The sequence below is a fragment of the Lindgomyces ingoldianus genome (genome assembly GCF_010093535.1).
Source record: "Lindgomyces ingoldianus strain ATCC 200398 unplaced genomic scaffold BDR25scaffold_41, whole genome shotgun sequence".
In the NCBI taxonomy this organism is placed as follows: Eukaryota; Fungi; Ascomycota; class Dothideomycetes; order Pleosporales; family Lindgomycetaceae; genus Lindgomyces; species Lindgomyces ingoldianus.
The window spans coordinates 475,174-499,005 of NW_022985202.1; the positions used below are offsets into that span (position 1 = coordinate 475,174).

At 40.1% G+C, this 23,832-nt stretch overlaps 5 protein-coding genes across 5 annotated transcripts; 3 read left to right on the forward strand and 2 right to left on the reverse strand.

Moving 5' to 3' along the window:
- Positions 1-11,164: 11,164 nt before the first annotated feature.
- Positions 11,165-12,338, forward strand: BDR25DRAFT_295920 (NAD(P)-binding protein). The gene is made up of 2 exons (XM_033688880.1): positions 11,165-11,717; positions 11,788-12,338. Exons 1-2 carry the CDS (start codon positions 11,262-11,264, stop codon positions 12,247-12,249), a joined length of 918 nt encoding a protein of 305 aa, XP_033541940.1. The 5' UTR covers positions 11,165-11,261; the 3' UTR covers positions 12,250-12,338.
- Positions 12,339-12,476: 138 nt separating this feature from the next.
- BDR25DRAFT_380169 (uncharacterized protein) lies at positions 12,477-13,511 on the reverse strand (the record flags this gene model as incomplete). Its single annotated transcript, XM_033697654.1, has 1 exon — positions 12,477-13,511. The coding sequence occupies one exon, from the start codon at positions 13,509-13,511 to the stop codon at positions 12,477-12,479; it is 1,035 nt and encodes a 344-aa protein (XP_033541941.1).
- Positions 13,512-16,133: 2,622 nt separating this feature from the next.
- BDR25DRAFT_318795 (uncharacterized protein) lies at positions 16,134-17,219 on the forward strand (the record flags this gene model as incomplete). The annotated part of the gene is made up of 2 exons (XM_033691770.1): positions 16,134-17,145; positions 17,191-17,219. The coding sequence occupies 2 exons, from the start codon at positions 16,134-16,136 to the stop codon at positions 17,217-17,219; spliced, it is 1,041 nt and encodes a 346-aa protein (XP_033541942.1).
- A 159-nt stretch (positions 17,220-17,378) lies between these two features.
- On the reverse strand, positions 17,379-18,794 carry BDR25DRAFT_346383 (FMN-linked oxidoreductase; the record flags this gene model as incomplete). Its single annotated transcript, XM_033694138.1, has 3 exons — positions 18,483-18,794; positions 17,826-18,430; positions 17,379-17,778 (listed from the first exon to the last, which is right to left on the reverse strand). The coding sequence occupies exons 1-3, from the start codon at positions 18,723-18,725 to the stop codon at positions 17,379-17,381; spliced, it is 1,248 nt and encodes a 415-aa protein (XP_033541943.1). The 5' UTR covers positions 18,726-18,794.
- A 421-nt stretch (positions 18,795-19,215) lies between these two features.
- BDR25DRAFT_295929 (uncharacterized protein) lies at positions 19,216-23,740 on the forward strand (the record flags this gene model as incomplete). The annotated part of the gene is made up of 2 exons (XM_033688881.1): positions 19,216-23,202; positions 23,258-23,740. The coding sequence occupies 2 exons, from the start codon at positions 19,216-19,218 to the stop codon at positions 23,738-23,740; spliced, it is 4,470 nt and encodes a 1,489-aa protein (XP_033541944.1).
- Between the last annotated feature and the right edge of the window lie 92 nt (positions 23,741-23,832).

Below are 23,832 nucleotides of genomic sequence, written 5' to 3' on the forward strand. Positions count from 1 at the left end.
CCTCTTTGTTTAGAAGAGAGTAAAAGTTAATATTTTATAAGTTATTATTAAACTTAATTTTTTTTTTATAAATCTAATGTTTTTAATTATAGCAGTTAGCTGCTTTACATTTATAGTCTTTAACTAGGTAATATAACATTAAGTAGTCCTCTTTTCTTGCTACTTTTTACTAAAAGTAGTAAAACCTATAGTTACTTTATTTTTTATACTTTATCTACTTTTCCTACTTATGTAGAGGGGCTATTTAATAGGTGTAATAATTTATAGTTTTATAAGCTAAGGCTGTTTCTTACTATAGGCAACTATTATAGTTCTTTTTCTATGTAGGCTACTAGCCTGTTTAGTGTTTGTTGTCCTAGTGTTTCACACAGTAGCGTTATGTACATTAGTACTAGGGGTATAGACAATTATTAGGTCTATGTAACATGTTAAGGGGACTGTCCTAAGTCTACTATAGGTATTCTTATGTTTGTACTAGCTATACAGGGTGCCCCTTTTATTAGTAATTATTAGTGCTATAGGCATTGCTTTTACAGAGAACACACTGTTTATAGTTCTGTTATATTGCTAAAGCTTTTTTAAAAATTACTAGGCTTAGAAGTAGCATCTTTAGTTTTCTAGGTACTAGTTTTAGTACTTTAAACTTAGCAGGTCTGCCTAGTCTTTCTAGTTTTTAATCTTTAATCTTAATAAAGAATTACTATTACTTTTTTTTATTTATAATATTATACTTAACTCTAGCTATTTACTATATTATGTTAAATGTAAAATAGTTGTTACTAATATTTATTTAGTAAAGTAAAACTATATAGTAACTTAGATAGTTATAGCGCAGGCTGCATTTCTAGCATTTATATTTCTAAAACTATTAGAAAAGCTTTCTTACTAAAGTGCTAAAGGTTTAATTTTAAAAAGGGAACTGTTTTTCTTTTTTTTAAACATTTATAATATATTCTTAGATCTAAGTCTCTTTTTTATATTTTTTAAAAATTATAAGGTCTTGTAACACTATATTTAAGCTACTAAAGTTTTAAATAACTACTTTTTAATACGCTTTAAAGTAGTTGTTTAAAAAGTAGTTTTTTTTATATTACTAGTAAAGTCTATTATTTAGTCTTTTTAATATTTCTTTATTTATAAGGCTGTATTTAGTAGTAACAGCTTTTATTATTATAGTAGTATTTTTATTCTTTCTTTTTTAAGAGTCTAGGCAGTTTTAGTAAAAATGTCCTACTTTTTTATAGTTTAAGTAGGCCTTATTTTCTAGCTACTTTTATTATTTCTTTATTAAAGGCAGCTTATTATGTTCTAAAACTTAGCTCTTCTTAGAGAGAGAGCTTTATATATGCTTTATGTAACTAAGGTCTATTAGTTTTTTATTATATTATAAAGGTTTTTTTTTTTAAAAATAAACTTTAGTTTTTAGAAAGTTCTTTTTTATTTTTTTTCTCTTTTACACTCTTTATAGTAGTTATTATAAGTTATTACTTATATAATAAAGTTTTTAAGAGTAGTTAGCTTATTAGTGTGCATAAATTTATCTTTTACTAGCTTACTTAGTCTATTATAAAACATGCAGTAGAGGGCTTTCTAGTCTGTCTATTTGCAGATAGCTAGTTGCTTTCTAAAATATGCTACATAGTTCTAAACTAAGCTAGTCTCTTATTTTATAGCATTTAACTTATTAGCTATAATTTTTTTTATTTAAAGTTTTATAAATAGCTGTTAAGGCTTCTTTAAAGTTTTTAATACTACTAAATATTTTTTTTTAAAAGTAAGTGCTTTACTATTTACTCTAAAGTTTATCTAATTATCTATGTAAAGTTAAAACTAAATTATAAGGGGGCCTTTTAGGTGTAGTCTTATTTAGGATATTATTTCTACATTAGTCTAAAATGCTCCTTTATTATATCATATATAAAGGTAATATTTTATAAAAAATAGTTAAAGGTCTTTTAATAATTTTTTAAAAGGCTTTAAAAAAGCTAATCTTAAAGTTTTTTTTAGCTATAATGCTTACTTTCTTAGTTAAAATATTCTAGATTTTTGCTAGCTCTACTTATAGTTTTGTCAGATTGAAGCACTGTTTCTAGGCTTCCTAAGATGAATGATGGGTTTAGATATGATGTATAGGATGATTAATTAATTGTATTAATTGTGTTTCTTTATTAATCTTTTTTCTGCTCTACTTGTGTTGCTTAGCTTTTTGTTTTGCTGATCTAAGTCCCTCGCGCACTTGCCCTATGCGCGACTAGCTTGCAAAATGCTGCAAAATGCTGCAATTTGCTGCAACATGCTGCAAAATGCTGCAATTTGCAGCAACATACTGTTTAAGCTTATTGCTTGTACTATGTAGCAGCTTTTGTTAAGCGTTCCTCCTGTCTTGACAGTAGGTGCGCAAATCTGACACACCCCCTCAGCTTAGACATGCTTTAAGCTAGTTCCTAATTGCGCAACCTTAGTATGCTTCTAGGGCTTCTATTCTTGCTTTAATCTTTTCTATATCCGCTTCCTAACTAACTATCCTCTCCCTAACGTTAACTAGCTAAATTTGCTAAAGAAAGCTTAGCCATTTGCTAACTAGAAGCGCTTTAGTAAGTCTGTCTGCAAGCATCTTGCTAGAAAGGACATAGACAACCTTAATTATTTGTTAAGAGACTTCCTGTTAGAGCTAGTAGTTATAGATGTTAACATATTAGAGCTTAGTTTAAAGTTAAGATATCTTTTTATTTACTAGTTAGATTATCTACTTGTTGTTGCACTAGATTATAATAGTTAAATTAAGCAGCTTAACCTACAGTTTATTAAGAAGCATTCTTATAAACATAGCTTCTTTAGTAACTTAGAACAGTATAAGTAATTCTGCTTTTATTATTAACATTATAATTATATTTTATTTATTTACTTGCTATGCAATCTATCTGCTAAATAGTTAAATAACATAGCCTTAAAAGCTCTTCTTATCTAGTGTATTATCTGCAAATAATGTATTACTTGCTACTATAAAGTAGTCTTCTTCTCCTAATTAAAGTGCGTACGTCTGTGTTGCATGTAGGTACAGGATAACTTAATTAGCTGCATCTTAATAGTTAGATGCAGGATTTGTAAGAAACTGTGCAAGGCGTAATGTAGTAAAGGTAATGTCTAGTTTTATAGTAACTGCTGCAAAGAGCAGAGATCTAATCTTCTACTAATATTAATTTACCTCTAATAAGGTTGTAAAACTAGATTGCAGCATAAGTTTAATCCTACTTATAAGTGTAGCATGCTGCAAGTCTTTTTTATTAGCTAGCCTAGCTATCTTATTAATATATAAGGCCTATAATAGCTAAATTATTTATTACTGTTAATCTCTAATAATCTTAACTCCTAGGAACTATTATAGGTCCTTGCCTCTTATTAGGGTATACTTCTCTTGTAACTAGTCTACTACACGCTGTGCATTTGCTTTAGAGCCTTTTCTGTACGCAACAATAAAGTTGTCTATGTAGAAGAAGACAAATATTCTAGCTTTAGTTATATAGTAGGGTTTATGTAGGACAGCTAAGAACCTAAGGCCTTTAAAAGTTATTATAAAATAGTGTTACTAAAGTAGAAGAGAAATTTATAGGCTATATAGTGCTTTTTAAAGCTTTAGTATTATACCTAGTTTCTAATAGCCTCTTAGCATCTGCATGTAGATATTGCAGTTAATTACTACATATATAAATATGTTAGTTACATTGTATTATTTAAGCTCTAGATTAAAGTGTGCAGATATTACTATTAGCATTTAAAATAAGTGTCCTGCTAGAGTAGCAGCGTAAGTGTCTTATATAGTAATGTTTCTTTATTAATTGCTGTAGACTACTAGTTGCGCCTTACATCTTTATAATCTATAGTGCTTGTTAAGCTTATAGGTGTACACCTATATACAATCTAGAATCTACTGTCTAGCTACTTTAATTAGCTTTATCTAGACCTCTGTCTAAAATTTTATTATTTAATAACTATCTAAGTGTGTTCTTTTTACTGCCTTAAATATTTTATGTAGAGGGTGCTTCTCTAGTTACTTTTAAGTTAATAGTAAAAGTAGTAGCTAGCTTTTATAAGGTGTCTTTCTTTTAAATAGCATTTTTATTAATGCTGCTTTATTTAGCGTCTTACTACTATACTTTTTTATACTTTTAGATCTTATGCTAGCTATAAAGGCTGCAGCTTATAGTACAGTCTTTAATAACCTTATTTAGCTTAGCTTTAGTGCTGCTCTAGCTATTAACTGCATAAGTAATGCTACAGGTGGCAGAGTATTTAAAGAAAATAAATAGTTATCTCTAATTTTTCTTTCTTAATAGTAGCCTAGTAAGTCTACTTTATTAAAATTTAATGTATTATCTATAGTGTTATCTTTATAGAATAACTTTGTCTTTAGCTAATAACTAAGTGTTAGAAGCTTAATTATTCTAATATATATAGTAATTTTTTTTACTATGTTGTGCATAAAGTTATTTATTAGGTCTTTAGGCTTACTACTAAAGATTAAGTGTTTATTAAAAATAATATTACATGTATAGATTACTTTTACTAGTAGTAGTATTTATGCATAGTAGATGTTTAATAATTAGTACCTAACTAGATATTTAATCTACACCTTTAGGTCTAGCCTCTGTAGCTTAGATTTATTCTAATACATATTATTAGTTATTATAAATGCTTTACAGCTATAAGCTTTTAAATGTGTAAAGCTTAGCTTTTAGATTAATGTAATAACTTTATTATTTAAAGCTACTTATGTAAAAAAGATCTTATATAGTGTCTTTTAGTTATTAGCATAGTTTAGCGTCTAATTATATAGGTATACGCCTGCTCTAGTAATGTATAGCTATATGTTCTATAGTAGGTTAGTATCTAGTTGCATAGCCTATAACTTCTTCTTATTTACACTTTCTAAGCGTTTAGCTTCTCTGTTCTAGGCTTGTGTATCTAGTGCTAAAGGCTTAATAGTTATTCTATGTAATGCTAGCTAGCATTTTACCTCTAGTTTTACTATTATAATTTTATTATTAGCTTTAATAACTTTTATAGTAATATTATAATAGTTTTTTAGAAAGAAAATAAAAATTATAAAAGCTTTAATAATTAATTTAGTAAGCTTATTATTCTTAAAGTAAAGGTCTTACTAGAGGCTAGAATACTTATTAGTAATTAGCATCTAACTCTGCTTTTTTATAATGCTCTATGCTTTATATGCATAGAAATTAATTAATAGTCTCTTACTAGGTTTACTATTACTAAATTACAGTGTGTAGCTAATTTATTATTATATCTTAGCTCTGCTATATAAGTTACATTAGACTGTTGTAATTTCTTTAATTTACACCCCCTTAGCTTACTATATAAGGTGTTAAAGTGTAGCTAGTCTAGAGTGTCCTAGACACTTATGCTATAGCTCTACTAATACTTTTTATAGACTATGTTTAGTTCTTATGTTAATTATATGTGTATAATATAAGCCTTTTTATAGTAGATAGTACTCTAACACTTATTAGCTATAAATCTTTATAAGATCTTTAATTATTATCCTATTTAAGGCTTTTAAAGTAGTTAGCTCTGCTTATGTGTTCTACTAAATTCCTTTCTATTACAGTAGGCAGAACAAGACTAGGTTGCACAGCAGGTCTAGGCACAGTGCAGCGTTATGTAGTATAAGACTATATGCTTAACTATATGTTCTATGCTTACTTTTTAAGCTTAGTATAATTAATTTATAGCTTTAAATCTATATATAAAAGTTTCTAGACTAAATAAAGTCTCTTAGTGTTAGTAAATAATAGTTATAGATTTAATTAAAATTATTTATAATATAGCATGTTAAGCTTAAGTTAAGAATAAATAATTTTTTTAGTAAATATCTATTCTAGTTTAAATTAACTATAGCTAGTAATATAGCTACTTTAACTCTTAATACTTTTTAGCTTTTAAGTTAGTCTTTTTGTATCTCTAGCGTAGGTGTATATAAACTCTTTAGAATTAGTATTTTTAAATTATGTCTGCGCTGCCCTTTTAGTAGGCCTTAAAATTCTAAGTTATGCTTACACTTTAATACTATAAGCTTTTTAACTCTTTTATTTAGCATCTACTACTCTAGTGCTTTATCTAGATAGACATAGAAGCAGTCTTTTAATACATAGATGTGTCTACATGTAAGACATTTAGTGCCTTTTATTTTAGTAAGTTTCTAGCTTAAAGATAACTTCCTATTATTTTTTTAATAATGTTAATATTAAGGTCTACTCTATTTTCTTAATGTTATAACTTCTGCACTACAGGCGTTTTTATTTGTGCCCTAGGTAGTTTTTTTACTTTTAGTAAAGTATAATAAGTTATCTATTATAAAGGCAGCTTTATGCTTTCCTATATGTATTAAATAATTTAACATTATATGTTTTTAAAAGCGCTTTATTATTTTTTTTTAATTTATGTTTAGTGTAAACTGTCTGCTTTCCTAAAAAGTTATAGACTAATAAGGGGCAACTTTATTTATAGTAGTTAGAAAGTTCTTTGCTACAGCATTAAACTATGTTGTTTTTAGAACATTTTGTGTCTCTGCTTCTATAGCAGCGTAGTTATACTCTGCTAGCTATAGGTCCTATATGCTTGCGTTTCTTAGCAGCTTTAAGGATGCATTATATTAGTTGCGCGCACGTTTTTATTTAAATTAGTTGTTAACACCTACTGTAGCTTTAAGGTTTATAATCTACTGTCTAAGTAGTTAATCTAGGGAACAGCATGTACACTGCAGATGCAGGCTAACTATTAACTAGATAAAAATAATAATTTATTAAAAGCTTAATTACTCTCTTTTATAATTATGTCTATTACTCTTATACTTATTAGCCTTAATTTTATAGTATTTAATAGCTTTTTTAAAGGCTCTAACACTGCTTGTTAATAGCTTGTTTAGGTGCGTAGGCGTTTTAATATTAGAGGCTAGTGAAAACTTAGCTATTAGCAGCATCTCTAGAGCTCTTAGTTTAGAGATTATTTAGATAGTTAACTTAGGATCCACTTGCGGCCAGATGCCGTGCGCTACACATCTTAATTACAGCTGCATCATCCAGGCTCTGTAGTCAGTGTGGTCTCAAAGGACAACTGTCGCGTCTCGAGGAGGCTAGGTAGCTATTTTATATTAATAAAGGCACTAAGACTTTTAATTGTTAGATTAAAGCACTGTTTCTAGGCTTCTTAAGATAAATAATAGGTTTAGATATAATATATAGGATAATTAATTAATTATATTAATTATGTTCCTTTATTAATCCTTTTTCTGCTCTACTTGTGTTGCTCAGCTTTTTGTTTTGCTGATCTAAGTCCCTCGCGCACTTGCCCTATACGCGACTAGCTTGCAAAATGCTGCAAAATGCTGCAATTTGCAGCAACATACTGTTCAAGCTTATTGCTTGTACTATGTAGCAGCTTTTGTCAAGCGTTCCTCCTGTCTTGACAGTAGGTGCGCAAATCTGACAAGTTTATGTATTTAGTAGGCTTAGTTAGTAGCTTTTTAAAAGCCTAAGAGTCTAAAAGGTGTCTATAATTTTGCTATTTTTTAGTAAAAGTTAGTAATCTTTTACTTAAGTTTTAGTAGCTTACTAACTTTATTACTAATTTACTAAAGTTTTTTAATATTATTCTAAATTAAATTAATTTACTTTGCTAAAATAGCTTTACTTTAGGTAGAAACTTTTATAAATCTTAATAGCACAGCATAGGCTATATTAAAATCTAAGTTATGTTAAGAAGTATCTATACTTTTTAAAAGAAGTAGTGTTTAATGTTATAATTTTTACTTCTTAAAAGCACTTAGGTCTTATAATATTCCTACAAGAGAAGTAGGGCAGATAGTAGGGGCTAACTAGTAGGGTGTAAAGTCCTACGTACAGGCTAATAGGCTATTAGAGGGGAGTAGAGTGACTAGATTATAGTTTACCTTATATGCAGTAGTAGAAAGGCTAGGGTTAAATAGTCTTATTAGATAAAGTTAAAGGTATATATAGTGTAAGATATATAAATAGTATTATAGCTTTTTAGAAAGCTAAATGCTACTTAGTCTATATAAAAAATAAACTAAATATTAAACATACTTTTTAAAGGTTATTTAACAAAGAAACTATATACATGTAAAGGGGGGCGCTAAGGTAAGTTTAAATAAGTTTAAGTAAGCTTTATAAATTAGCCCTACTGCTAACTTGTCCTAGATTATCTAGACTTACTAAGCTCTTTTAAGCCTTATGTCCTATCTTCCTACTAGACAACGCATTCTTCCATTACTGCAGGCAGCTGTGCTGCCTCTGTGACCTCTAATTGGTCTATAAGCGAGCCCTGTTCTAACCCAGCTAGACCGTGGAGCACTGCTGGTGGAGTTACGCTGGTCCAGCCATAGACCGTAACAATAGCATGGATAGCACTGAGAGCAAGGTTTCGGAGAAAGATAGGAGTGTATTGTAAGAGAGACGAATCGCTGCCAAGCTTCGCTTGTCAGGATTCATGCTTATATACGAAGCACAGGTCATGTGACCTCCAAACAGGCCGGGTGAGGCCATACTAGCCCGTTCTAGGACATCCGACCTTACACTTTACCTACTTTTCGCACATTTCTAAAAATCTTATGCTTAAATTTATTTATTCTAATTATACGCTTACACTGCAACTTTAGAGTATATGCTAAAGTAGCCTGCTTAAGCTTATTATCCTAGCAACACTTAATTATTACGCAAGTATTCTTTATATAGATGTAAGGACGGAGCTCTGTACCACTACGCCAATACAACCAAAAAGGTGCGAATAATCAACTAACGTTAATTATTGCGTACAGAATAGTATATATACCCGTCGCACGTAAGCACCATCTCGGCCTTACACGTAAGCGCCATCCCGGCCTTACAATAGATAGGCTCTCTCTAAGAGACTTAATGCTATGTGTGCTATTATTAAACTTTACACGCTTACTTAGCTGCCTTAGTATAAAGTAACTTCTTTTTAAACTTAGCATTTACTTACATCTATGTAAGAATTATTGTTAGTGTCTTCTACTTCTTATATTTAGGCCTAGACAAAGGTGTATAAGAGTAATAGGCTTTCTACTTAGCTTTTTAATACTTATATTAATTATAAATTAGGCGCTAAGCTTTTTTAGTAAGTAGTAGCTTATATCTTTTACTATAACAGTCTTAAGTTAAGTCTAGATACACTAGGTTATTAAATAAGTTATTAAATAGATTATAATTAATAGTCTAACTGTCCGTACGTAAGTACAGCTGTGTCTGTACACGCGTACGGCTGAATTAGGTTGCCTGAAACGTTGGCTATCTGGCCTGTGCGTTAGGGGCTATGTGTACTTAAGAGCCCTCTTTCTTCGTACAAAGAGAGAGGGCAGTAGTCAATAACAAGAAGATCTTTGCCTGCTCACCTCTTGGTACGCCCCTTGGGCGTACGTTCGTTCGATCGAACCTAGGTCAACCGACACTAACACTTTATAAGCTTTTTCTATGTATATAAAGCTAAAAGCACTTTTTCTAAATTAAAAGAAATAATATATATTTACTTAAAACTACTTAAAATTATACACTAAGTAAATTTTTTTAACTTAATTAAATAAAAAAAAGCTAGGAACTTAGTTATTATAAATAAGTTTACACTAGTTTTTATAGTAAAGTTAAGCTTCTGCCTATAGTACTATTTTATAGGCTAGAAGCAGCCTACATCTAATAGCTAAAGAAAGTAAGTTATATTAAAAATAAAAGTGTATAATTAAATTTAATTATTAGAGGCGCATTTAACTAGCTTATAGGTAATGTAGCTTTTATAACTATCTATAAAAAGCATTTTTAAGCGCCTTTTATATAATCCTTTGTTATATAATTAAAATGCTAGATAAATTTATAGAATAGTTAGTTATTACTATATATAGTATTACTAGTGCTAATTAGGTAGTTATCTAGCAGCTTTATACACTACCTTGTAATAATACTTAAAGCTTTAATAAGTACTATAAAAGCTATAAATTCTCTACTAGCAGAGATAGTCTTAATAAAAGTAATAAGCTTTTTATTATTACTATATAGTATATAGCAAAGAGAATTATATTTAGTGTACAGATATTAATTCTTTGTAACACTAATTTTTATACTAAATTTATTAAAATTCTAGATATTTTAAAGTATAATTTTATACTTATTAAATTTCCTTTTAAAGCTATAAACTACTTAAAAATAGTAATAAGCTACTAAGTAAGCTTTTAAGCTAATTAGTAGGCTATTTTCTGCCTGCTATAGGAGGCTTTCTATCTCTATTATACGTCCGCGCAAGCAGCGTGTTTGCTGTGCTCTGTATAAGCTTATATTAAACACTAAAGTTAATATTATTAATATAATTAATAAATAGCTTTAGCGTAATTTTTTAGTTATTTATAAAGACTTGGTTTGTTTTTTAACACATAGATTAATTACACCTGCCTTAGTAGGCCTGTTTAAGTTGCTAGTAGGGTAGGTTGTTAACGCAGGCGTACAACGCTAGATTTAGATTCTCATGCTGCAGGAGCTATGTGGCCGCAAGCTTAATACACGCTGCAGTAGCTTTGTACTCTGCAGATTAATTAGCGCGTTAAATTAACGCATTTAAAAGGGATTTAATTAATTAATTGTTAAGCTGGGTATAACTGTTAAGCATGCAGGCCCGCGCTGCGCGCGAGCCTCTATTCCAAAAAGTTGATTAGTCAACCCGTCGGGGCCCGAGTAACAATACATTTTTTGTACTTCATTTGGTTTCTGAAAAGGCTTTCACGACCCCTGGCTGACTCAGACCGATCTACAACTAACTAGTTAACCTCTGGGAACCCTTCCTCCGTGAGAGTCCCAAAAGAAAGAGAGCATGCACTGCTAGTGTAAGACAACCCGTATCTGAAAAATGGCCGAGCACCTGGCAATCATCATTCGTCGATGGCGCCTAGTGGGTCAAGCGGATCGCGGAGCTCCACTAGGTCTTACAACGTCGTGGACCGCCCTGCTCGCATCAATGCTAGAAGATGCTTTCTGATCTCGCCTATTTTGGGTAATTGGGCTAGGTCATTTGTTAGGAACATAGTGATGGCTGCGTGAAGCTCACAGAGCCATGCTTGGTAAAGCTTTAAATTCAGTTGACTGCCGAGATTCTCACTACCAACTTCGTGCTTTTCCATCGTGTTGTACATCCCCATCTCGAAAACCGTAGCGTACCAATCCATTGCAATGGCGGACCAAACAGACCCCGATTACTGGACCAAGCAGGTTCTCTTCACAAAGTCTTATCACCGAGACGTCTACCCTGCTATTGACCCCAAGAACCCTAGCAACAGTGCCGCAGGAAAAATCGTCCTTATTACAGGCGCGAGTGAAGGGCTCGGGAAAGGCATTGCGTTCGCTTTCGCGGCTGCCGGAGCTGCCGGCGTTGTTATCACTGCTCGGAGGGACAAGCTGTTGCAAACCACGGCTCAGACTATTAGAGAAAAATCCCCCAAGACCGAAGTTGTAGCCGTGGCGTGCGATGTCACCGACGAAGAGGCCACTAAGAGCCTGTTTGAAAGCATCAAGCAGAAATTTGGGAAGCTGGATATCGTGGTCGCGAACGCGGGCGGAGTATCTCAGGGCAAGAGTGCCTTTCCCAAAATCGGAGACTTCGAGACTAGGGCATGGTGGAATGACTTCGTACGCTATTACTCCCTTTAAACTAATTCAATGGGTGAGAATGGCACCATGGTGACGGTTTCAAAATCAGGAAATCAACGTTCGAGGAACCCATCTCACTAGCCACCACTACATCACCACCTTCGGTCCCCAGGGGACCATAATCGGCCTGACGTCCGGCGCTGCTAGTATATCAATCCCGGGAATGTCCTCCTACATCATAGCTAAACTCGCCATCATACGCATAATGGAGCTTCTGCATGTCGAGTACCCAGATCTCCGTACATTCTCATTCAACCCGGGTATCGTTAACACCCCCCAAATCATGGACGCATTTGCACCGTATGCGCATGATACTCCGGAGCTGGGTGGTGCAATGTGTTGTTGGCTTGCGACTGGGAGGGCGGAGTTCATGAGGGGGAGGTATGTGGGAGTGAATTTTGATGTAGAAGTGTTAGAGAAGCACAAAGAGGAGATTGTGGAGAAGAATCTATTGAAGACAAAGTTTTTGAATGTTGATTTGGGGCTGGAGGGATATGCTTTGCTGGAGTGAAGACCTTGGGAGAAGACTGCGGATATTGGGAATGTTGACTGTAGTATGGAAACCGAAAAGATGATTAATGGTTTCAAATTCAAGAAAGCTAAAGGCTGATAATAAGCCTCGTTAAATGCTAAATCCCAATACCACTAATACCCACCGTACCTAAGTAACCAAACCCAAGATTTTTGGATTGTACCGCATGGCCCTAAAAAACTTTTGAGGAGGTCTTCGGCCCATTATTATGACCCCAGAATGGCCTTCACCTCACTCCAACTTCGCATTCTCCTGCGCTCTTGATTCCACAGTGTTCCGTTCACCGCATTCGTCCACACCCAATCATCACAGAGCACCAAATCGTCTTCATCTCCATAGTACGACTTCGGCACGTCGGCCTCGTATATCACGACACGGTCCTCAGGCATCCAGTCTCTGGTACTTTCTGGAGTCTGGTGATTCGAGGAGATGTCGATCAGCACAACGTTCAAATGGCGGCCAATGAAGTGATCAAACAAAGCCTGTATATGAAAAGCCTCTAGTTCGGATTGTCGAAGGAAAAACAAAGTCTCCAGGGTTGGGATTGAGAAACAAAACTTCATGAATGCCTTGTCGGCCTTTTGAGACGTTATGGCAAGCCGCTTGAGATTTGGAGGTGGGTATGGGAAGTATTCCGTGATCTCGTATGAGCAAACTAACTCTTCCAAGTTGAGCATCGTGGAGAAGATGTTGTTCGCCCGTACATGTGGGTTGATTCGTTGCACCGAGGAGCGAGGAGAATAAACCGGTCCGAGGTCCATTGCAAGACGCTTCAAGGTAGGTCCAACAGTATTGCAAAGGTCTATCACCTGCGAAAGCCAGACCTTGGGGGATCCACATTCGTTCGTCTTTTGCGGGGATATAAACAGTGAGGTGATATGAGAAAGAAGATTTGCATCCATAAAAAGCCTTTCATGCCTGCTAGGTTGGCCATCCTGGAGAGCATCGGGGTGGCGCCCGTATCCTCGGTCGAATCCGAGAGTCCTCCGGAAGCGGCTAAAATTTGTGGAGGTGTGTAAATAGAGACAATGGGTGTAGAGATATCCGGAAGTTGCAGGATAAAGCCCTTTTGAGACCAGTGTCAAGGCGCGCAGTGCCTTTGTGATTGGATCGGAAGGCGCATATGCAATCGGTTGGCGTCCGTCCCGGGTCCCGACAAGTTGGTCAAGAACGTTCAAAAACAGCTCGATGGGCAGGGACGAGAAGGCTGGCCATAGATGTGGCTGCTCGACAGCCCGCATTGCAGCTCGTAGAATTGCAAGTGAAGTTAGATGGTTGTGTTTCGTGGAGGTGTGCTAATAAAAGGCCAAAGAGTCCGGCGGGGCTAAACGAAGTGCGAAAAGTCCTCCCACGTGACGTTAGGGGCGGCCATCGGGGCCTAAGGCCTTATACCTGATGTGATGAGTTGTGGCTAAGTAGGGAACTTCGTAGATATTTATGAGATGGGTGAGATGGAGACTGTTGAGACACGGACCGTTGAAATTGTCTTCGTTCATGGCTGTACCCACGACTTGTAGCTAAATATCTTAAAATCACCAACAATCTGTCAGCGTTCATTATTAGACCCGCGCTTCAGACTTTTCTATCATTTAATTTGCTACTGTACCGTGCAGTCCTTAGCATAGTTCCATCGGTTCTGGCTATCTCCTGTCTGTTCGATCAAATCCTGTGCCTCGGTGGGTCTTTCGAGAACTGATGGAGGCTCACCTCCCTATCGAAGGAGACAAGCAGCTATTTAGAGGGCTAGGCTTTCTTCTCCTCGCCGCTCTTTTAGAGCAGGCCATATTTTAGCAGGGCGTGAGTTTTTGCACTGTGGTAATCGGTCTCTTCTATGCATCTACGGAGCCGGACGCACGCTCTGCTAAAGCGCAGCCTCAAGAACGGATTTCTTAGGTTCTTCCCTGATAATAACCCCCAAGCCGAGTCACTGCTCAATCCACGTTCACCCAAACTTCTAGGATAAAGTCGAAGATAATACATACTGGGCCAAGAATAGTCAGTGGACGTGCCTTAGTAGATCGAGATTTGGCTTTGGCGGCCTGAGTGTAAGTGCGCACATTCCCCTCTGTGCTTTCCTCTTTGTCAAATCCCTTCTCTCTCCTGGCCACACGTTATCAGCAGGGATTATGTGCTGAATTTCAATTCGATTCAGAGGGATACCCGACGCTTCGGCTACTATAACGAGTTTTCCGGAGTAGAATGTACAGAGGCCTGGGCGGTTTACTGAATATGGAGCGGTAAATATTTCTTCGTGGCCCAATACGGCACCATTTTGCGGATTCATATGGTTTCCATTGCGTTTTCTAATATATCTTCAAGATGGCCTCCTTTTGAGCTCTAAAGTAAAGTCCTTTACCTCCCCTGAGTGAAGTTGTGGAATTTGCTCACAAACTTCTTGTCCTAACTATGCTCAGGGAGCATTTTGCAATCCCCATCTTGGAAAGGCAACATAATCTTGGAGAACCATAGAGTGAGCAAAGGCTTTAGTTGCACAGTCCTAGAATTTTCTCGGTAACCCCATCGCTGTAAAGAATATTTTATGGGGATCTTCGAGCGCAATTCCCCTAAAGTGAGCTCTGCGGAATGAGCAAAATCTCCTTAAAGCCACCAAGACATCCAAGTCGATTTCTTCTTTCTAGGCTAATTTTGAAACTTGTATCCTTTTCATAATCGGTTCGGACCGAGTCTGGATATGGGTGGAGATCTAAAGGGGCGAATTTATCGCAGGGTTAGAGCTGATTTGATGGTGAAGAGCATGGAGAAGTCAATTAAGTAATGAGAGACAACCTAGGTATATTGAAGTGAGGTGTAGGGTCTCTGGAGCGAGAGAGAGCTCAGAGATAAATATGTAGTAGCTAAAAGAGAGCTAGTCCTAAACGGGAAAAGAGTGAGAGGTGAAGGACCCACATTCCCCCTGCGCTGGCTCACGTGAACTAGTTTCGCGTGAGACAGAATTCTAAGGTATCGGGGTAGGATTTTTGGTATGTGAGAGAAAGCCAACTAATCCTTTCTAGACTGAGAAAGGAGGGAGGTCAATACGCTTGTATATGAATACCTTGACATCGTAGTTGAACTTGTTGGAAAAGGGGTTGTTTGCTGCGCCTGAAGTCTTGGGGGTGCTTGCGTGGTTGCCAGGCCGCTTGGTGGATCGCAGAGATTTCTCCGAGCGCTTCATTATTCCCCCGAAGGTCAAGCATCAACGTTTGGCTATGGTGAGGGCTGTGGTTGGATGTTTGAAATTGGTAGTCGCGGCGTAGTTGTGGGCGAGGAAGGATCAATATGCACAGCACCCAGGCAGGCTGCGGGGCGTTTGAAACCCGAGCACACTCGGGAATGGGATAGAGTCACCCGAAGAGGGCATGAGCTGGGATCCAGTGATATTGATTATCCATGTTGGTACCAATCACTTCTTGAAAGCGGCCTTGAGTTCTGTCCTACAGGGTACACATAATCCTTTTAGGTCAGACTAGGTTAGTCCGTCTTCCGTGAATGAAATCCGTACTCTCTTGGCATCTTTTGGAAGATGTGAAAACTGAGCATGTATTCGTTTCCCTTCCCTCACTCTCGGCAATACCATGGAGGACTTTGTAACGGAATCATGACCCAATAGAGGGGTCAAGGGTGTACCGAATTGGCTCATGTGATGAATTAGGTTCGAATAGGTGATTAAGGCACTCAACTTGGTGATGGTCATGCAAGTGCTCAGAATGAAGTGGCACAGTTCTTGGAGCGGAAGAGTTCCGTGCTAGCGGCTGAAGCTGCTGCCTTCCCAGTCCACCACACAAACAACTACACACATACAACACCATCACACCAAGCCCGGTATAGCAACTCATTCTAAGGTTATGGCCTCTAAATTCACGATGCAAGCCCTTTTGAAGAGGCAGCTGTCCCTCTCACCCGAGCTTCAACAGTACTACACCTTTCTCGACGGCGCTTGGAAGTTATTTCCTCCCATTTCAACCAACGCTCCTCATCGTCCCCCTAACAGCGATTCATTCCAGACGATGCATCTCATAACGTGGAACATTGACTTCATGGCTGAATGTCCCCAGGAACGAATGTCTTCCGCCATTTCCCACCTCGAGAGCCTTGTTTCTACCATCCCAGCCTCGTCACCAGTTGTCATCTTTCTGCAAGAAATGCAACAGAGAGCGAGACAAAATTTTGCAACGACCTTTAAGGAGTCAATAGGTGCATCTTCTTATAGTAAATGCGCCAATGATTTGACCCAACTATCTCAAGCTTCCTGGATTCGAGAGAGGTTCTCCATGTCAGACCTTACCCCTGCGAATTGGGCTGCTTCGTACGGTACTGTGACCTTGGTCGATCACCGCTTGACTATAGTGCAAGTTTCAAGGTTGAAATTCATTAGCGAGTATGGGCGAGATGCTTTACTTGTTGATATCGCCTTTCCCGGAACCGAGAAAGTCCTAAGACTGTGCAATGTTCATTTGGACTCTATGGATGGCTCGATGCGTCCTATTCAATGGAAAGGAGTCGCTCAATGGCTACAGAGGAAAGACGATGGGGTAGCAGCCAGTATCCTCGCCGGAGATTGTAATGCAAATCGGCCTCGCGACAAGACGGAACCGCAGGAGAACGGTTTCAGAGACGCATATCTAGAACTAGGGGGAGTCGAGGATGTCGAAGAAGGCGCGACATGGGGGTTTCAATGCCCTTCTAGCGCGAGATGGGGACCAACACGGCTAGATAAGGTCGTATTCTGGGGGAATTTGGAGGTAAAGGAACTTGAGAGGATTGGGGTAGGGATCAGGGTTGAGGATGAAGACGCAAAGAAGGAGTTGGGAGAGTGGGATTTTGTGACCGACCACTATGGATTAGTGGCCAAGTTCGAGCTTCCAGGAACGCTAGGTATGTGGCGGTCTTTCCCATCTACTACATATTAGCACCCACCAGAGAACACCATCAGAAAGTATACCCATTAGCGTTGTTGCTGGAACAAAAGAGGAGGTTTTGAGAATGGAGTTTCCTATATATTCCATCATATGTACCAGCATGCGTTATGGAAACCCGACATTTAGTGGAATTCTCTATGCTGACCATTACCAGCGTCGGAAATTCCTGATCAAATTTCAATGCCTTCATCAAATTGAACAAGTGGCCAACTTCTCTTCGAAAAATGGGTAGTCAACGTATCCTTTCGAAGGAGGGTCCGCTCCGTAGAACGTAGACCTGTCGTATTGGTTTAACGACAACCCCTCGCTCAATCTCCTAGGGAGATCTGGGTTTGCGATGAACCACCGACCAAAAATGACAGCATCCGCATCATTGGATTCTATCTTTGGTGCAGCGTTATCTCTGTTGAAACCACCTGCCGCAAGAAACTTTACCCCACCATTTGCTAGAATACTGCGAAAAGTGACAAGGGAGTTAGCCTTCGGTTTGGCCCTGGCTTTAGCCTCTACGCGATTGGTGCATGTATATGCTGACAGGGCGTCCAACTTTGCCTTCTCGTCGAGGACTTCGTCAAAACGTGGTTCAACCCTTCAACCGATAAGTTTTTCTTTGCCGACGGGGATGTAGATTCTTACATGTGGACATAAGCTGGCCTTTCAGCTTCCGGCAATGAGGCGATCTTTCCGCAAAGATACTCCCAATGCTCGTTTGGATTGCTGTCCCTGGTGTCCTGGAAGTAGTTGAAAGGGCTCAAACGTATGCCGACCTTGTTAGCTCCAATCGCTTTACACGTCTCCTGGATAACCTCGAGCGGGAATCTGCATCGGTTCTCGACAGAACCACCATACTCATCTGTCCTGTTGTTGACGTTGTCATGGAGAAATTGATCAAGCAAGTAACCGTTCGCACCATGGATTTCAACACCATCGAAACCAGCTTCAAGCGCCCTCTTCGCAGCCGCACCAAATTCCTCAGCCGTCGCATGGATTTCCTCGATAGTCATCGGTCGTGGAGGATTCTCAGCACAGCTCGTTCCGTCCAAGTAGTTTCCGGACATCGGGATACCGCTCGAGCTCCACGACTGTTGACCTCCACGGAAGGAGGCTGGAGATGCACGTCCAGTGTGCCAAATCTGACAAAAGATGAAACCACGTTTAAAGTGAACAGCGTCGGTTACTTTCTTCCACCCCGCAATCTGTGACGGAGTAAAGATGCCCGGTACCCCAGGATAGCCTCCCGCCTACAATTATTCTCAGCAAGGTAAATACTTCTCAAGTCCATTGCCATCTTACATATTTGCAGATGTCGGTTGCCTCGGTCAATTGGAAACCACCTTTGTTTGCCCGTTGTCTGTAATATTCAACATTCAACTCATTTGGCACCACGACTCCATCGCTTTCCTTTGTTCCACGCATTCGCGTCAGAGGGGCTTGAACAATTCTATGCTCCAGGCTCAGCGAACCCAGCCGCAAAGGTGTGAATAGTGCAGTATCCTTGAGTGGCTTGAAGCCCGGTGGAGAGTCTGCTTTCGGCATGACGATGTAGAGTATTTGAGGGATTCTCTTGTATAAATTTGGAGCGAAAAGAGATGCCACCGAAGCTGGAGCCAGCTGTGATGAAAATATTAGAAACTCGCATTCTTTGGCCGGGGGTTCTCTATTGTACCTGCACTACAGTTGTCGTCAACAGTGCCAAGCACACCGATTTCCATCATGGTAAGTGGGTTTACATAGATGGGGGATAGGATATCAGCATTCCAGTGCTGGATCCGCGTCTCAAATTACCTCTCGAGACGAGAATCGTTTGTTCCAAGAGTGGGGTGAATTGACGCTAACGAATTCGGTAGCGCTATAAATCTAGCTCTACCCAATTAGCGACAAGCCCTTACGTAGCGGTGTGAATGGTAAGCTGATATTGAGGGGTCATCACAAATTCGTTCTCGTTGTCTCCCATTTCCGTCTTTTCAACTTTGTCTTCCGCTTGGGTTGCGATCTTGATTGATTTAGGAGCGAATTTATGTTCATGATGGCTCTGCCAGTTCCTCCCAAAACGGAATTGGACCCACCGCGGGCGCTTTCCGCAGCCGAAGCTCTCACACCTCTAATCTCATCTACGTACACTTCTCCAGACATCACATTCTATCTTAATGGAAGAAGGACAATTCTCAGCAATCCGAATCCGCATTGGACACTACTCGACTACATCCGCGCGCAACCGAACCTCAAGGGCACGAAGCTAGGATGCGGAGAAGGAGGATGCGGGGCGTGTACCGTCGTGTTACAGGTCCCCGATGTGCAGACTCGAGGTTCTGAAAAGAGGAGGGTGAAGCATTTGGCTGTGAATGCCTGCTTATTTCCTCTGCTTGGCATCGATGGAAAACATGTTATCACGGTGGAGGGTATTGGTAGCGTGGAAAAGCCGCACCCATTACAGGAGAGGATCGCAAAGTTACATGGAAGTCAATGTGGATTTTGCACACCTGGTATCATTATGAGTCTCTATGCACTAGTCAGGAATGTGTACGATCCCGAGACGCAGATATTTAGGTTGAGCGAGAGGGACATCGAACTCGAAGGCCATCTTGATGGAAATCTGTGCAGATGTACAGGATACAAGCCCATCCTACAAGCCGCAAAGACTTTCGTCACCGAAGATCTGAAGGGGAAATTGGCAGAAGAGACGACGGGAAAAGATATGAAATTAGAAGCTGAAGGTGTGGACCTCGTGCAGAACGGCTATGGGAACACAGTAAAGGGGTCTTGTGGACGACCTGGTGGCTGTTGTCGAGACGCACCGTCTGACAATAGCTCAACAGACAGTAAATCCTCCACAAGTACGCCACCCACAGAAGCGCTATCGATATTGGATGATGAGCCCATCCCGGCCAATCTCGGTATTAAGGGAGACCCGCTACAAGATTTATCGGTCAGTGGTGCCGCTTACACAAAACCCATGAAGAACAAAGAGAATCAACTTTCAGACGCGGAAGTTAAGGCATCCACTTCCCTCGACGCACTCACCATGGGCTCGAGGGATGGACTACCCAAAGTTCAATTCAAAGAATATGTGCCTGGCACAGAACTCATTTTTCCGCATGCGCTCTGGAAATTTGAGCCCAAAGCGCTATGCTATGGCAACGAAAAGAAGATCTGGTTTAGACCCACAACGCTTCAGCAGCTAGTAGACTTGAAGGATGTATACCCGTCAGCTAAATTAGTTGGAGGGGCGAGTGAGGTGCAGGTGGAGGTGCGCTTTAAGAATTCCGATTTCGCCGTGTCAGTCTACGTGTCAGATATTCCTGAACTGAAGGAAACCAAACTCCCACCAGATGCAGAACTCATATCGGCGGAGGAGATTGTGTTGGCAGCAAATACCCCTTTGACCGAATTGGAATCTATTTGCAATGAAGTGTATGCAAAACTAGGGAAACGCGCTATGGTGTTGCGAGCTCTAGGAAAACAGCTTCGATGTTTTGCAGGTCGGCAGATTCGCAACGTTGCCTCACTCGCTGGTAACATTGCAACGGCATCTCCTATTTCCGACACAAATCCCGTGTTGGTGGCGTCTGGGGCTCGTCTCGTTGCACGTAGTAAGGGGAAGGGTTCCTTCCAGCTGCCAATGTCAGAATTCTTCGTCGCGTATCGGACTACTACCCTACCGCCCGATGCAATTATTAGCCACATCAGAATACCACTACCTAACTCAGGGTCCAGAGAGGTCTTGAAAGCTTACAAGCAGGCTAAGCGGAAAGATGACGATATTGCTATTGTCACGTCGTCTTTCCGAGTAAGGTTGGATGCAGGAGGAAATGTCAAAGATATATGTTTGGTGTATGGCGGTATGGCCCCAACAACGAAGGAAGCCTCTAAATCGAAAGCGGCATTGCTTGGAAAGAAGTGGTTGTCCTCCGAAACGCTAGAGGCCGGTCTCGCTGCTCTTAACACCGACTTCGACCTTGATTACGGTGTGCCAGGTGGTATGGCACATTATAGAAAGACTCTCGCACTTTCTCTTTTCTTCCGCTTCTGGCATGAATCAGCAGTTGACCTTGAGCTTGGTAAAGTAGACAGCCAAGTAATCAACGAGATCCATCGTAATATATCAACGGGTGCTCGCGACAATTACAACCCAAATGAACAACGCGTCGTCGGCAAGCAAGTCCCGCATATCTCAGCTCTAAAGCAATGCACTGGGGAAGCCGAGTATATTGACGATATGCCTCGGCAAGAAAGAGAACTCTTCGGTGGGTTGGTATTATCATCGAAAGCACACGCAAACCTCGTAAGTGTTGACTGGGCACCAGCGTTGGAGATGCGTGGTGTTGTTGGCTACATCGATAGGAATAGCATTCCGAAAGAAGCAAATGTGTGGGGATCGATACGGAAAGACGAACCATTCTTCGCGGAGGATAAAGTGCTTCACCATGGGCAAGTAATTGGTATGGTATATGCAGAAACCGCTCTACAGGCGCAAGCAGCAGCAAAGGCTGTCAAAATTGTCTATGAGGAGCTGCCCACAATTCTTACAATTGACGAAGCGATCGAGGCAAAGAGTTTCTTCGATCATGGTAAGGACCTCAAAAAGGGCGCTGCGATCAGTGGAACTCTGAGCCAGGCCTTTGCCCAATGCTATAGGATTTTCGAGGGCACAACAAGGATCGGTGGACAGGAACACTTTTATCTGGAGACGAACGCAGCGCTAGTGATTCCGTCAAATGAAGATGGCTTCATGGAAGTCTGGTCTTCCACGCAAAACACAATGGAGACGCAAGAGTTTGTCAGTCAAGTCACTGGCACTCCTAGCAGTCGGATAAACGCTCGAGTGAAGCGGATGGGTGGAGCATTCGGCGGGAAAGAATCAAGAAGCGTACCATTCGCATGCTATCTCGCAATTGCAGCCAAAAAAGAGAAGCGTCCAATGCGGCTGATGTTGAACCGAGACGAGGATATGCTTCTTAGCGGACAGCGACATCCCATCCAAGCGCGTTGGAAAGTTGGGGTGTCGAAGGAAGGAAAGCTACTCGCGCTCGACGCTGATATCTACGACAATGCTGGATATTCTCAGGACATGAGCGGCGCCGTCATGGATCGTTGTATTACCCACTTCGACAACTGCTACGAAATACCACATGTGTTCCTTCGCGGACATGTATGCAGGACGAATATCCACAGCAACACCGCATTCAGAGGGTTCGGTGCCCCGCAGGGAATGTACTTCGCTGAGACAATAATGTATAATATCTCGGAAGGACTAGGTATTGATGTCGACGAGCTTCGGCAAAGGAACTTGTATAAGCCGGGTGATTGGACCCCGTTCTTTCAGAAAATCGACGAAGACTGGCATGTTCCAATCATACTCGACCAACTCCGGAAGTCGTCAGAATACGAAAGAAGGAAGAAATCCGTCGCGGATTTCAACTCAAAGAATCGTTGGAAGAAACGCGGTATTTGCCTTGTTCCGACGAAGTTCGGTCTCAGTTTCGCAACAGCTCTACATCTTAACCAAGCTGGGGCATACATCAAGATATACCATGATGGAAGCGTCCTGCTGCATCACGGAGGGACCGAGATGGGACAAGGCTTGTACACCAAAATGTGTCAGGTCGCAGCGCAAGAGCTAGGCGTTCCGCTCGATTCAATATACACGCAAGACAGCCAGACTTACCAGATCGCAAACGCATCACCGACGGCAGCTTCGTCGGGCTCCGACCTCAATGGCATGGCTGTGAAGAACGCATGCGACCAGATTAATGAGCGGCTCAAGCCGTACCGGGAACAATTTGGTAAAGATGCACCACTTCGCACTCTAGTACATGCGGCATATCTAGATCGAGTGAATCTTGCTGCAAATGGGTTCTGGAAGATGCCGAGAATTGGATACAAATGGGGTGATTACGATAAAGAGACTGTGAAACCAATGTACTACTACTTTACGCAGGGCGCTGGAGTCACGGAAGTGGAGTTGGACCTACTTACCGGGGATCACACGGTTCTGAGGACGGATTTAGTAATGGTACCACAACCCCGCTCCATTTCTTGCGAACCGACGCTAATGGTAATGCTTGCAGGACGTCGGAAACTCAATCAACCCCGCAATCGACTACGGCCAAATCGAAGGTGCCTTTATCCAAGGCCAAGGCCTTTTCACTATCGAAGAATCTCTCTGGACGCGTTCCGGTGAGCTCTTCACGCGCGGCCCTGGAACTTACAAAATCCCGGGCTTCAGCGATATCCCGCAAATCTTTAACGTGAGCATGTTACGACAGGACGTCGACGGAAAACCGCTGACGTGGAACCATCTGAGGAGCGTGCAAAGCAGTAAGGGGATTGGCGAGCCGCCTCTTTTCTTGGGTAGTGCGGTATTTTTTGCACTGAGGGAGGCGGTGAAGGCTGCGAGAGAGATGAATGGGGAGAGGGTGGACGGTGGGTGGAAGTTGGATAGCCCGGCTACGGCGGAAAGGTTGCGATTAGCGGTCGGGGATGATTTGGCCAGGAGGGCGGAAGTTAAGAGAAAAGAAGGGGAGACTAGTTTCTTTGTCACAGTTGCGTAAAGGCCAGTCCTGCTAAATTTATCGAGGGTAGTTCAGTCTTGTGCAATATATATTGAAGGAGTACACATTTGTGAAGGTACGAGGTTGAACGA

Excerpts from the sequence above, each read along its gene's own strand:
- BDR25DRAFT_295920 (XM_033688880.1), top strand. The coding sequence starts at position 11,262 with ATGGCGGACCAAACAGACCCCGATTACTGGACCAAGCAGGTTCTCTTC. Across the intron at positions 11,718-11,787 it reads GGGCATGGTGGAATGACTTC|GAAATCAACGTTCGAGGAAC; the intron begins GTACGCTATTAC and ends TTTCAAAATCAG.